The 14,360-nt window shown below is 40.3% G+C and overlaps 2 protein-coding genes across 2 annotated transcripts in view; one reads left to right on the top strand and one right to left on the bottom strand.

Moving 5' to 3' along the window:
• LOC136051678 (cohesin subunit SA-2-like) overlaps positions 1-2,628 on the bottom strand; it is a 54,052-nt gene extending 51,424 nt beyond the window's left edge. Inside the window, exon 1 of the mRNA XM_065741230.1 lies at positions 2,476-2,628. Coding sequence (XP_065597302.1) covers positions 2,476-2,519 — 44 coding nt within the window. The 5' untranslated portion in view covers positions 2,520-2,628. The remainder of the gene's footprint in view (positions 1-2,475) is intronic.
• A 456-nt stretch (positions 2,629-3,084) lies between these two features.
• GTPBP6 (GTP binding protein 6 (putative)) lies at positions 3,085-13,553 on the top strand. Its single transcript, XM_065741220.1, has 10 exons — positions 3,085-3,466; positions 6,825-6,962; positions 7,373-7,443; positions 8,565-8,695; positions 9,424-9,494; positions 9,941-10,099; positions 11,156-11,364; positions 11,988-12,136; positions 12,435-12,587; positions 13,024-13,553. The coding sequence occupies exons 1-10, from the start codon at positions 3,085-3,087 to the stop codon at positions 13,163-13,165; spliced, it is 1,605 nt and encodes a 534-aa protein (XP_065597292.1). The 3' UTR covers positions 13,166-13,553.
• The last annotated feature ends 807 nt before the right edge of the window (positions 13,554-14,360 follow it).

The following is a 14,360-nucleotide window of genomic DNA, read 5'->3' as shown; positions in this document are numbered from 1 at the left end:
CAGTAGCAAAAGGGTTAAGAAAGTAAGTGAATGCTTGGCATATGGAACAGCATGCTTACCAAAGCTCAGCGATAACAAGACTGCTGACCTACAACTTCCTCATGTGGGCTAACAACCCCAATAAAACAACAGCTCATGATGAAACCAGTCAGAGAAACTTTCTCACACGTGCTAAGTGCTGCTGAGAGCAACCAGTGAATGTACCTAAGCACTAAGGAAGTACTAAAAAGCCATTTAGCTTCTGAATCATTTTGGCTATCAGTGCACCACAACACTTAAAAAATTAATTTAAAGGATTCCACATCATAAGCCCATAAATAAAAACACAACATGGGGGAAAAAAAAAGAAACTCCTAAGAGCCTTCATAGCTTGATCCTGCTTTGGAAGGGGAAAAAAAAAGGCATTTTCACTTTGGTACAAACTTCATTATGATCTAGACTGGTAAGTTTTATTGCATTTAATATATTCCTTAATTCCCCAAATTTTTAGGTGGTTTTGCATACATTAAAAAGTCTGTAGATCTTATTTGATTCCTTTGTATTTAGTTGTAAAAATCACTGTACCTGGAAATGTTTCATTTTGGCAAAGATATTTTATATACTCATTTTTTTTTCCTTTTCTATTTTCTTTTTAACATTGCTATTTCCTGTAATACTATTCACAAGGGAAGTAAACTTCTGCCACAACTAGACCAAAGTCTACGAAGTGATGTCATTCCAAAATTAAATACTTCAATTGATTTTCTTTTTACCTGCACAACTATGATTTGTTTGAAGAAACTGTAAAAGAAAGAATTAAGACACCCTCTCAATTTCTAAAGCAAAACAGGAACTACTGCATCTAACCCTAAGGATGACACAATCACTACTTCAGTAATCCTTACACATAACGTTATTTATAACGTTTTCAACTATACGAGCATAACAGGAGGCACAACAAATTTTGAAGCAATGTGTTTTATTTTTCTGCACGTTAGGCTACACCTCGTCAAGCTTTTTGACATACCTAAACTCACTGCCTTGGGCACCAGTAAGAAACACTTCCCAACCATTTATTTTGTTTCTGTCAGTGATCAGTAAGAAAGCACAGGCAGAACGCCGATCTTATCTAATCATAATTCTAACCTTTAGACCCTGCTACATATGCCTCACAAGCACTTTTACCTTGCCTTCCTGACACAATATGGTCCTTTCACTAACACTAGAAATGTTAGTGATGAAATAAAAACACTTGAAGCAAGAAGGAAGCAATGCCCTTCTTCCAGCCCTCAAACAACGCTACTATAAGTATTTCTGACTTCAGTTTTCCCAACTTAAAAAAGATTCAACAAGAAAGCTCCCTCCTTAACACTGAGGTTATATCCCTATCTAGACTAATTGTTCCTTTCACGTTACTGGACAAATCCTATCAATAGAATTTTTCAATTAACGGCTTCACCTTTTCGAGACATCAGCACAGCTAAACAACTGCCAGGTGCCTTTCTGCCACTTTTGACATTGCAAGGTTGGCTACAGATGAAACATTCCGGAAAGGCCATTTGGCAAGCTACACTGATTGGGACCACAAAGGGCAATGCACCTCCAAAAGCTTAGGGAAGCAAAAGACCCAGAGCGTGCCTGCTCAGAATGGGACCAGAACAGCAAAGAAGATACACTGAGTCCAAAACAATCAATGCTGGATACCAAAGTTTTACCCTTTGAAACTGCGCAACATACACTATTTATATCTGCTCTTTCTATACCTTTGTATCATTCTTTTAATATGAAAAATTTGATTTATAGATTGCCTCAACTTGATGCCTAAAAAGACACACTTGGAAAGGTGGTGGACACCTGACATATCCCTATGAAAGCAGCTACAGACAAGTACATCTTCTCCCTATGCTCTACGATGGTAAGGAATATGCAGTGTCAACAGGCAGAACACAGATTAATTCAGTACTCTTTCATTTCAGAGCTCTAAATGTTACTAAAGAGAAAATACATGCCAAGATTATAGATCCGCCTGTGTTTATTCCCAGAATCACAGAATGGTTGGGCTGGAAGGTACCTCAAAGTCCACCCAGGTCTAATCCCTGCCCTGGCTGCCCCCACCAGTTCAGGCTGCCCAGGGTCCCATCCAAGCTGGCCTTGAACACCTCCAGGGATAGGGGACCCACAACTTCTCCGGGCAGCCTGTGCCAGCACCTCACTGCCCTCTGAGTAAAGACCTTCCCCTTAATATCTAATTCAAGCTAGGTTTATTTGCACTCCAATGAACAAGGCTCAGAAGTAAGACCAAGATCAGCATAAAACTCCACGTTTAGAAGATGCTAAGCAATACAACAATAGTAATTAAACGCAAGTGTTGCTAGCAAGCCCTAACACATCACAAATACCCCTTTTAACCTTCCCACTCCCAATGACACATTCCCCCACAACACAGACCCCGGGGACAGCGCTCTCAATTACCAAACGCCCCATGTCGGGCCTCACCTGTGGCTGGGGAGGTTACTGGCTGCGTTGGGCTCGGCTATCATTTCCACTACATTATTTCAGCAGCACAGGCAGCGAGCTAACCCGACCGGCACCGCTGCTTCTCTGAAGTTTACGACACCACTCTTCCGCCGCGGCTCTTGCAGGAGGAGCAAACTGTCGAGAGGAGGAAACGAGAAAGGTTAACTGCAGATGAACTCACGCCGAGAGGCAGGAGGGAACGCAGTCCCAGGGGAGAAATGAACCCATAGAGGAAGGCCCACGGGAGGGAACCCGGCAGGAGCAGCACCCCGTGCCGCGCGCAGGCCCCATTCCTCGCTCCCTTCTAGCGGAGCTAACGGCCCAGGCCAGGCGCACACGGAGCCGGAGAGAACAGCGAGACGGCGGGCGCGACCCCACCGACAACAGCAGGAACAGGATGAGGAAGCCGAACCCGCTCACCTGTCCGCCCTGAGGGGACGGCGCCCCAGCCGCCGAGCGTGCGCCCACACCGCCGCGCGGGCCGCACAGCCCGGCATCAATCACGGCCGCCCCTCAGCCAATCAGCGGCGGGGATGGCGGTCACGCAGGGCGGGCCGCGCAGACTCCGTAGAGGCCCGCCCAAACGCCATGGGGCCCGGCCGCCTCTCGCGGGCGCTGCTGCTGTACTGCCGCCGGGCGCTGTGCGCGCTCCGCTGCCCGCTGCAGCCGCCGTACGGCCGCTCGCTGAGCGCTGCCGCCGCCCTCCGCCTGTACGCTCCTCAGCGGCCGCAGGGCGGGCGGGCGGGGGGCAGGGGGCGGTGGAAGGGAGCGGCGGGTGCTGGTGGGGACGATAATAATAACGATGATGATGGCGATGATGAAGAAGAGGAGGAGGACGACGAAGAAGATGAAGCGGAGCTGGAGGAGCTGCTCGGCCCCTCGCCGCTCGGGCCGCAATCCGGCGCGCACCGCGTGGCCGTTGTGCAGCCGGCGGTGAGGTGGGGCCCGAAGAAGCCGCTGCTCACCACGGGTGGGTGGGGCGGCAGCACCTGGAGCCCGCGGTGCTCGTAGGGCTCGGGGCCCGCGGGATGAAGGGGGCTGCACTCTTGTCAGCATTGGAGAGCGGGGGAGGGGCGGCCCCGGGCGAGCCCACGGCGTGCGAAGGAGCGCTTTTGTGCGGGTGCTGAGGGACGCGAGTTGCCCCAAGTCAGGCTGCACGGGGCGGGGAGCAACCTGATGGAGCTGTGGATGTCCCTGTTCGGTGCAAGGGAGTTGGATTAGGTGCCTTTTAAGGGTCCCTTCCAACTCAAGCAGTTCTATGATTCTGTGGCACATTCACCAGTAATCGTCTGGTCAGGGCCTTCAAGCTCGCCATGGGCAAGCTTAAGTTCCATTCAGTTTCATTATTGCAACTGATTTCAACAAATTATCCTATTACAGAATTAACATAACTTTCCATTCAGAACTGAAAAAAAACCCTATGCATCACTCTGAAAGTAATGCCTCCTATTTAGCTCTACTGAAAGTAGAACACATACAAAGAGCAAATTCTCAGCCACAAGACACTTTTTCAGCATAGCTGTCACCCTTAGCTAAACATTTTTGCCTGTAATGAATAAGAGCTGGCATGCCATACAAAAAAAATGTGCACAGGTGGAGGCAACAGCTGTGCACGGCCATCTGGAACATGGTTTGTCCTTCATATCTCATGCTACTGCTGGAACATAACATGCACCACCTCACTGTACTCATATCCATTGTTAGTTAGGTCTTTATCATAAACTTTCAGAAAGCATTAATGAATGTCAGTGGGTGCCATGCATGGAAGAATTCTGTGACATACTTTTGCTTCATCTGCACTTCCACATCGAATGCAATTGTGTCAGACTGCCACTCTGCTGCCACCTGTCACACAGCAACAACATGTAATGGAATACTGGTGTGAAGGTTCAACCTGTAAGGTGAATAACCCAAAAGAATAGTATTCAGAGAAAATAGTGAGGAAGATGGTACATTTTACTGGGCTTATCTGGATGGTAAACAGACAACCAGCAATTAAAGAGAGACTCACCTTTTTCAGATGGTTGAGGTTTGCCAATAACTTCACAGGAGAGAGATCTCCAACAAGAGAGCCTTTGCTGGTGGTGGTCAGTCCTTAAATGAGGCCTGGGCGAGGTGGAGCCAGGCTCCACCCCTTCCAGTCACACAGGTACATTGCCTTCACCTGTGCTCCTGTGGCTGACTCAGTGCTCATCTCAGGTGATCAATCAATGGTTCAGGCTGTGATTCAACAGTTCCCATACACAACCTCAACTGTGCCATACCACCACCATCTTCCAATGTCATGGGCCAACATCATAAAATAGGAAGCATTACTTTTGGAGCAGCCTTTGCACAAGGGCACCTTTCTGTCCAAGCGCACAGAAGAATAGCAGCATTTCCCTTCCATTTATTTAGACCCTTAGATGAAGAGCCTGGAGTCTCAACAAATGCTTTGAAATGACTGTTGAAGTACCACAGTTACCACAGAAGCGTGTATTTGATGGGCAATACTAGCAATATGAGGAAGAATAGGAGCACAGTTATCTTTAGAAAATATGTTACTTTTGGACCAAGGTAACCTCTTTAGTATATTAAGTATGTTTTGGTGTCATGAGAAGCATGATGGGGCTCCTCTGAAAAGGAGTTTGGTGAGTCAAAGCTGAATTTACTGATCTGATAGACCCTTGTAGCTCATGTGATTTCATACAGGGCTTTGCTCTGTAGGTATTTAAAATTAATTAGTTTGAAATCTGTGTCCTTAGCACATCAGGAATCAATGTACATCCTTACATGAGTAAGTATCAGTGGAGTTAGCAGCAGGTATCTTAGTCTTTCTCCTCAGAGTGTCTGCCAGGATGCTATGTTGTAGTTCTAGGAGGAAAACTTACTAACACACCAACTGTTGTGGTTTAACCCTGCAGGTGACTGAGCACCACACAGTCATTTGCTTACTCCCCCCTTCCCAGTGGCGTGGGGGAGACGCTCTGGAAAAAACAGAACCCATGGGTTGAGATAAAACCATTTACTAAATAGAAAAAAGAAAAAGGATAATAGTTATGATCATATATATATATATGTATACACAAAAATTATGTATATATGAATGTATATAACAAGTGATGCTCAAGCAGTTGCTTACCACCCCCTGACTGATGCCCAGCTGGCCCCTCTGATGAGCAGCAGGAGAGAGATGAAATTCTCTCCACTTCAAAACCCCTTCCCCATGATGGCATATGGTATGGAATATTCCTTTGGCCAGTTTAAGTCAGCTGTCCTAATTCTGTGCCCTTCCAGCTCCTTGAGCCCTTCACTGAGAATGGCCTTGGCTCTGTACAACTGTGTGCAGCAGCAGCTATCAACATCAGTGTGTTATCAACATTGTTTTTCTCCTAGAACCAAAGCATAGCATCATACCAGACCCTCTGGAGAAGACAATTCCATTCCAGCTGAAACTAGGACAACAAAGTATGCAGTATTAATAATTCTTTACATATTGCTACAAAACAGCAAGGAATTAATAACGTGGTTTTCTGCTCATCTAAAGCTATGGTTTATTTTAAACCCAGTTACCTCCAATTTTTAAGAATAAAGCAGTGTTCAGGCAAAAGGATTTATTGATTACAAAATTCAAAATCCTTCAAAATCAACAACCATAAAAATTAAAATTTACAGTGGTAGCAAGATGCTTTTGTGTAGTAAAATTATTATATCAAACTATGAGTTTAAACAGCACCTTATGCTGCTGTTCAAAATAAATAGAAAAATAATAAATAAATAAATCACAAAACTGGTGAGGGGTCTGGAGCACAAGTCTTATGAGGAGCAGCTGAGGGAGCTGGGATTGTTTAGTCTGGAGAAGAGGAGGCTCAGAGGAGACCTTATTGCACTCTACCACTTCCTGAAGGGGGGTTGTGGTGAGGAGGGGGTGGGCCTCTTCTCCCTGATAAATAACGACAGGACGAGAGGGAATGGCCACAAGTTGCGCCGGGGAAGATTTAGATTAGACCTGAGGAAACATTTTTTCTCTGAAAGAGTGGTCAGGCACTGGAATGGCCTGCCTAGGGAGGTGGTTGAGGCACCATCCCTAGCGCTGTTCAAGAAGCGTTTAGATGAGGTGCTAAGGGATTTGATTTAGTAGTTGGGTAGGGATAGTGATAGGAGGATGGTTGGACTAGATGACCTGGTAGGTCCTTTCCAACCTTATGAACCTATGAACCTATAGACTAGTAGAATTGAAGTGTTGAGTAGAGTCTTTTGCTGTTAGTGCATGTCTTGTAGTTACTGGAAATTTAAGCAATTGATAGGTTAAAATCTTTCTTTTCCTTTTTGTGTGTGTTTTCCTGAAGCTGAATTACAGATGGCTGAAGCCGTTGCTCTTGTAGATACCCTTCAGAATTGGACAGTTTTAGATAAAATAATCATTCCTACGAAAAATCCTGACAAGAAGTTAATTTTCGGCAAAGGAAACTTTGAGGCTTTGACAGGTAAGAACTGCATCTTTGTCAAAGGAAAGCTTCTGTAGCTGAACTATTTGAGGATGGGTATAAAAATTGAGGAAGAGAGGAGGATCTTTTTCATCCTTCAGACAGGTTTGCTAACAATTTTCAGCGATGTTTTTAAAAGGTAACAAAAGCAACACTGAATAGAAGTTACTCATTTGAGAAGATGTCTGGCAACTTAATCTCTATGTTGAAGTGATTGGTATAAATGAGAAAGGGCAGCTTTTTTGACATAGTGTGAAATTAACGCAAGTACGACTGTTCTGTGGACAAAGAGTACAGTGTCATTTGGTATTTTATGAGCGCTGTGCTAGGTGCAAAATGATTTGATGTTCTGTATATTTCAAGAAGAGAACTGAAATTTAACTATGCATTTTGTACTGGTTATCTTCTAGATAAGATTAAAAAGTTGCCCCACGTGACAGCTGTCTTCTTGAATGTGGAAAGAATATCTTCACTAACAAAGGTAATCAAATACAGTATCAAATATTCTTAGCACTGTGTTATTTGGAAGATGTTGGTGATATCAGTAGCGACGATTCTGGCTCTGAGACCGCAAATGATAATAAATGGAGGGAGAAGCATGTTGATTTTTTTTTACTTTTTTTTTAACACTGTGGTAGTGAAATAGCTGGCACATGAATTCTAATGCTCTTTGAAATGCTTAGGCAAAATAAAATAAATACTTCAGCTTTTTTTGTATGTACAGTATCATGCAGGGTGTAAAATAATACTAACTCTGTAAGCAAGCATTAATCCTTTGCAGATCATTTTGAATATTCTCTGCATTATAAAATGAACACATAGATATCTTTAAGAGACAGTTATTTTCAGCACTTCAATTTATTGATGAAATGGAAATTGAAAATGTTTTCATAAATGTTTTCATCTTCTACTTCTTATTCCCTAATTTAGAGTGTGAGGTTTTTTAGTACTAAGTTTACTAAAAATCTTTTCTCAAATCTAGATCTGAGAGCAATTTGTCAGGGTACTGATTCAAGAAAGTGTATGAGAATCAAACACTTAGATCATTCTGTATTTTAGAGATGGTGATGGGGAATTGCTGCATACTTCAAGTCTCTTTGTCTGAATTTGGGCACTTTGTGGTGAGAGATGTTTAGTATTTCAGGGAAGGCAGGTCATGCAGTAATTGTCCTGGCTTCCTCTCTGTCTGTATATGTTTAATATCAATAACTGCTTTGCTTTTTCTTTATTATCCATATCTTTTGCCCTATGAGCATTTAGTAATTATTTTTTGTAAGGGCTTAACTGCTGAGATGTTTCATTACTTAATGCTGTGATATGTACCATAAAAGCTGTTGTCAGAATCTATTCAAGGCAATAAAAAGATTCATGTTGAATTCAGTGGGCCTACACATAAAGTTTTAGCTTCTAAACTCTCATTTTTCTTTCTGCCCAATCAGAATTTTGATTTGGGGTTCTCATAATCGTTAGCCATCCATTTAAAGAGAACCCTCTGAGTTTAAGTGCCCATCAGCTAACCATAATTCCGTGTACTAAGTGATTTACTGATATGCAGTTCTTGGGCAGAAAATATTTGGGTTATTTTGTTTTACATGGCTAAAGAAAGAACTGGAAGATGCCTGGGGCGTGAAAGTCTTTGACAGATACACAGTTGTACTTCACATTTTTCGCTGTAATGCCCGAACTAAGGAAGCAAAACTCCAGATTGCGTTGGCTGAAATTCCACTCCTCAGGTACCTCAAGTTGTACGTACAGGTATTTCCATGTTTTGGTGACAGTTTCTTTACACTAACAGTGTAATGCTGTACTGTAAAGAAAAATGACACCATTTTGGTCACTGCATCCTATTCTCAACGACTGCCTAGAACATCAAAATATTTGCTTTAATGTAGTTGGCTTAAACTCCTACTGTACTGAAAGGTAAAACCAGAGTGTTGAGTAAATAATGTTACAGTATGTACTTCTACTTGAAAGTTCCTCGTTCTTTCTAATGTGGAAGATGGATTGCAAGACTCCATAGAAATTTGGATAAGTGTATTTGCTATATAACATAAATAAGTGTAATAGGGAAAGCTATGAACAAGAAAAATTAAAGGCACTGTTTTTTGTCTGAATTTTTTGCATTACTGTATTACACAGCATAGAAAAGCCTGTACATGGAAGCTTGTGTGAGTTGCGTGGATTTATCAGGGGCATCTTTGGCTTTCTGAAATTTCATAACAGCCAGTATAATTTACTCAATTGCATGATTTTTCAAACCACAGTTGAGGAGCTGGAATTAATGGATTTTTTTCACCAGTCTTCTCACGATAGTCTCTCTCAGTCTTTATTTCTAGTGTTTTCTTCTAGTAAGTTTTCATCTGTAATATTAGAATGTCCATAATGCTTCATATTTACTAGGTGTTTTAAGATAGCCTGATTAAAGTAGTCTGCTTCTAATTCATTATTACTGCATTGCCAGGTCAAATCTAAAAACTGAGCTGTCTCATCTAGATCAGCAGAGAGGTGGATCAAGATACATCATGGGCTCAGGTAAAGTCTATATATTCTCGTGAACTAGAGGATTTGTTTTTCCAGAATTAAACATATTTAACTGCATCTTATTTTACTGGGAGAGGCTGGGAGGAAACACAGTTTTTGTTCTGCATCTCGATTAAGTGAACGTACAAAAAATCTGTTGGAAAGTAACTTCAGTTGTGACCATAATAAAGTTATAATGCTCAGTAAGTGTCCATGGGCAGAGTATTTGTTACCACAGGACTTTATCATAAGCATACATGGTTATTCTAAAGCACTTAGAAAATGCTTCAATAATCATTTATCACTCTGATTCTATCTTTGGCAAGAGTACATAGTCTTAGCCGCATATCTGTAATGTGATATACTGTAGTGGTAACTCACTCCATTTCCAGACATCCAACTGTTATCTGCTGTTCAGTATTACCTTGTTCTGCCAATTACTCTTATCTATTCTCCAGGTGAAACCTTCATGGAGATACAGAATCGTCTCTTGAGAGAAAAAGAACTTAAAATTAGGAATGCCTTGGAAAAACTAAGAAGAAAGAGATCTTTGCTCAGAACTCAGCGTAGAAAACGCGAGTTTCCAATTATCTCAGTAATGGGCTACACTAATTGTGGTAAGCAAAAGAGAAATTGTAACTCAAAATAAAAGTTACTTTGTCTAATTTTTAATTAGAATGTCTAGCCAGAATCTGATTTTAATATAAAATTAAATTCAGGCAAATTCAGGAGGGTTGGGCAGCTAATCTGAGAAATGCATTTAAGAAACACTGTAGCATATCATAGATTAATGTGTAGTATTTATAGAGATGCTTTCAATATAAGTTAAGTGAAGCCAAAGCTTTTTTTGATGGTGTTTTTTTGTGTTCTTTTTTCTAAAAGCTTACAACTCATACACAAGGCATAAGCTGACATTGGACTAGACACTTTTTCAGTTTACATTATTTTAAAACCATCTCATTTCATTATTCAACAATTTTATGAAAAAGAAACTTACCTTGCACTAATTTTATAATTATCTGTTGCACTGATACTTTAAAGCTACTTTTCAAAATGAAGAGTGAACAAAACATCTATGGTAGAACTTTGCACACAAAACTGAAGTACTTTAAGCTGAAGTGCTCCATATATATTCTAGATAATGACTGTAATATTCTGTGAAATAATCATGAAAAGTTCAATACATTTCTCTAGTCTTTTGTTCATGACCTAATAAAAGCATAAAAACTAATAAACCATATATTATTAGTGCTTCTGGTGATTGGTGGATTTAACAAGGAAATATTGTTTTATTGAATTGTTTTGTTTCAGAAGTACAGAGTTTTTAAGTGTGTACTTCCTAACATTATCATTGGCAGCATTCTTCAGATAATCATAGAGGTGAGACACGTAGGTCAGTGCAAGTCAGTTCAGTCTGTGATCATCTTCTCATGATTTCACAGCATAACTATCAGTCGTGGCCCAAAGTCCAGTTCCAAGATAAAAAAGTGAAGATAATCTTTGACTTCGCGACATAACAAAGATAACAAATCATAGGCTAGACTTGACTTAAACTACTGAACTAGGTACAAAAAGATAAGCTACATCATAAAACTCACCTGAATTTTGAAAATTAAGATTTTACTTGAAGTCATTACAATTTTCTCTTTTTGTTTCTGCTTTATTTTTATTAGGGAAAACTACCTTGATCAAAGCCTTGACAGGGGAAGCAGAAATTCAACCCCGAGATCAGCTGTTTGCTACTCTTGATATTACTGCTCATGCTGGCTATCTGCCCTCACGTATGGCAGTTATATATGTTGACACTATTGGGTTTCTGTCTGATCTTCCACATAATCTGGTTGAGTCCTTTTCAGCCACATTAGAAGAAGTTGCTTACTCTGTGAGTAGTTGACTACAAATTTGAGAAATCAAATTAGTTTTCTTTTAGATAATCTTAACCGCATCAGAATAGGGGAACTTAACTGGCATGTTCTTTGTACCTGATGGCTCTTTTACTTTTGGTTCGCCCTGAAGTGGTCAGGCTGTTGGACTAGATGATATTTGTAGGTCTCTTCCAAAGGAACTATTCTATTCTCTGAAGACAGAAATATGAACAAAGCTCATATCCTCAAAGACAGACAAATTCAGTGCAAGCTGGGTGTCTGGATACTTCTGAGGATTGGACTTTTAACTGTGTAATAACAGGAATTTCAAAAGCTAATTGCAGTTATCGTGTTTGTTTCTTTTTTTAATTTACTTTTCATTATAGTTTTCTAAAGTCTGAAGCAGTATCTTGAGCAAAGATGCTGAAACATTCTGAATGCAAATATTGAGTTTTCTTGTTTTTTATCATCGCAAACGTTTGACTTAGATTTGTGACATCTCTTGTATAACGTTAACCTGACAGAATATTATCTAATGGATAGAAAGGAGCTTGTATAAAACAGAAATGCAAAAAGAGTATAAAGTCTTGTGTGAAATGTTCCATTAAGTAACTAACTCTTGTATACTGACACTTGCTAGGATCTGCTAGTTCACGTGAGAGATATTACTCATCCTGAAACCGTCCTCCAGAAAGCGAGCGTTTTATCAGTTCTGAAGAGCCTTAATCTTCCAAGCCATTTATTGGAGTCAATGGTAGAAGTTCATAACAAAGTGGATTTGAAGGAAAGGTAAGCAAGAGATGCCTTGTGTACTTAAACATTTCTTACGTTCTTACGTTCTCAATTCTAGAAGAGCTTCCATACTTCCAAATACACGTGACAGTTTTTTCAGTCTTTTACATATGTTACCATAGTCCTAAAACTTAATTTATTATCCTTAAATTTCAAAAGAAATCACTTGAGTCATACAAGAAGCAGTCTCTGCAGGGATGTACAAGTGTGAAATAACACAGCTAAATTGTCTGCACTTGGAGTATGTTCACAATCTAATCCTTGCAAACAAACATGGGTAATTATTACTTTTCAGCTACGAACCCACTGAAGAAGATGCTTTAGCCATTTCTGCTCTACGTGGACATGGTTTAGAAGAGTTGAAAGAAGAAATAGAGAAAAAAATTTTGAAAGCAACGGGAAAGAAGATTCTGACAATTACAGTCAACTTACAGGGACCTCAGCTAAGGTAAACAATTTTGAGTTGTAAGAAGGACTTGGACAGATATGAAACTTGTAGTCTTGCAAGTCTTAAATTTGCCAAAACATACCACACTGATTTTAATTTTCCTTAAGAACTGCAGGGATAACTCAAAGTTCAGTAGCTTATTGAAAGTAGCCACAGTAGATACTGTGTTACTACAATGAGGTAAGCATTCTGAAAGACCATTCTACTGGTCCAGAAGCCAGATTTCTGGGGAAAACAAACAAACAAACCAGAGATCTGAAACATTTATGTAAAGACTTTATTTCCAAACAGCAAGTAGCAAATGAAAAGTTAAGTGAGGAAGTTCATCTTTTATAGTGCTGAATTACTTAGATTGGAACAGTAGACCAAAAACAAAGATTACATTTTACTCACTACAGGATGCTTTTAAGATGCTAATGCATTTTCACTTCTACAGTTGGCTCTATAAAGAATCAGCAGTTCAGGAAGTAGAAGTCATGCCTGATGACGGTACAGCCAGAGTGAAGGTGATAATCAGCAACTCTGCTTTTGGCAGATACAGAAATCTCTTTCCTAACAGTAAGTTTTTTGTACCATGAAATCCTTTTCTCAAAAAAGAAACTGATCTCGTCGAGAAGACTGGAATGAAGCTAATGGCCCACTAGCCTGGATGCTGGAGAGTTTATTTCTTACCCAGTTGATGTTGTTGGCAGATTGTAGAAGTGGACAGTGTTTCAGAAAGCTTTTGTTTGGAAACAACAGCTATGAGCTTCATTCTGGCAGCAAAAGCAAGGGCAGCAGTAACTTTTATGTTGGTTTAGTCATTGGCTACAGACTCTGAACCTCAAACGTGGGATTTGCAGGATGGCATCTAAGTTAACCTTCAGAGAAATACTACATTAAGTTCCCTACATCATATAAAGACTTTTTAAATCCCATTTTGCAGAATAAAATATTTGTTGCAGACAAAAAGGTGTCCCTTGGTCATTGGAAAATGAAAATTACCAAAGAAAATGTTGACTGTATATAAATAATACTGATATTTTCACGGATTCTGCTTGAATACTTACTTAAAATAACTACCATTTACTAATGCAGGGAAGCAGAAACAACACCAATGCATATATTTAAGCAAATAATAGTGAGCTGTGAACATCTTCTACCCATGATTCCTGCATACAGAAATTTATCCACAATACCTACTACTGTATCAATTCATAAGGAGAAAAAGTCAGCATTACAGAAAGGAGAAACAAAAGTGTATTTCAGTCTTTATTACACAAACAGGTCAAGATTCATTAGGTGAAGTAACAAGACACTTGAAGGGTACAAAAGATAGGCAGAAAAACATTCTGAGCTAGAACAGCACTTCGTGCAGGTGGCAACTCTTTAAAAAAATCAAACTGATTGACTGCTCTATATGAAGTAAACACAAGTGAAATCAAGGATAAAAAGCACTGTAAAAAAGCATTTGGAAAGCCTTCAAAGTAAGTGGAATGTTTGGTTTTCACTCCTACATAGTCTGCAATTGTGGGAGATTGCATGAAGAGGTAGCATCTTAGCCTTTCATCCCTAGAAGTCAAAGGTAACTTTGATCTAGCATCAAGTAGCAATCCATTTCAAAGTTAAGCAGCTACCTACTGCAAATGCAACATTTTGCCAGACACGTGAACTCAGCTCCTATGTGTAAAGTGCATATAAAAAGTGAGGTATATTGATGAAGCTGCATAGTATCTTTATACAATGCCTGTTTTGTTTTAGCCCTGGTATTTGCCCCTTCTCTTACCTTCATGA

The sequence above is a fragment of the Cyrtonyx montezumae genome, unplaced genomic scaffold (assembly GCF_038088225.1).
Source record: "Cyrtonyx montezumae isolate F1298 unplaced genomic scaffold, pur_monq_1.0 scaffold_3, whole genome shotgun sequence".
Taxonomy (NCBI): Eukaryota; Metazoa; Chordata; class Aves; order Galliformes; family Odontophoridae; genus Cyrtonyx; species Cyrtonyx montezumae.
This window is presented reverse-complemented; position numbering and strand designations above follow the sequence as displayed.

Bases quoted from the DNA above. Each gene is read 5' to 3' on its own strand.
- GTPBP6 (XM_065741220.1), top strand. From the start codon at position 3,085: ATGGGGCCCGGCCGCCTCTCGCGGGCGCTGCTGCTGTACTGCCGCCGG. The intron at 7,444-8,564 runs GTAATCAAATAC...ACATGGCTAAAG, and splicing joins GAATATCTTCACTAACAAAG to AAAGAACTGGAAGATGCCTG. The intron at 12,137-12,434 runs GTAAGCAAGAGA...ATTACTTTTCAG, and splicing joins AAAGTGGATTTGAAGGAAAG to CTACGAACCCACTGAAGAAG.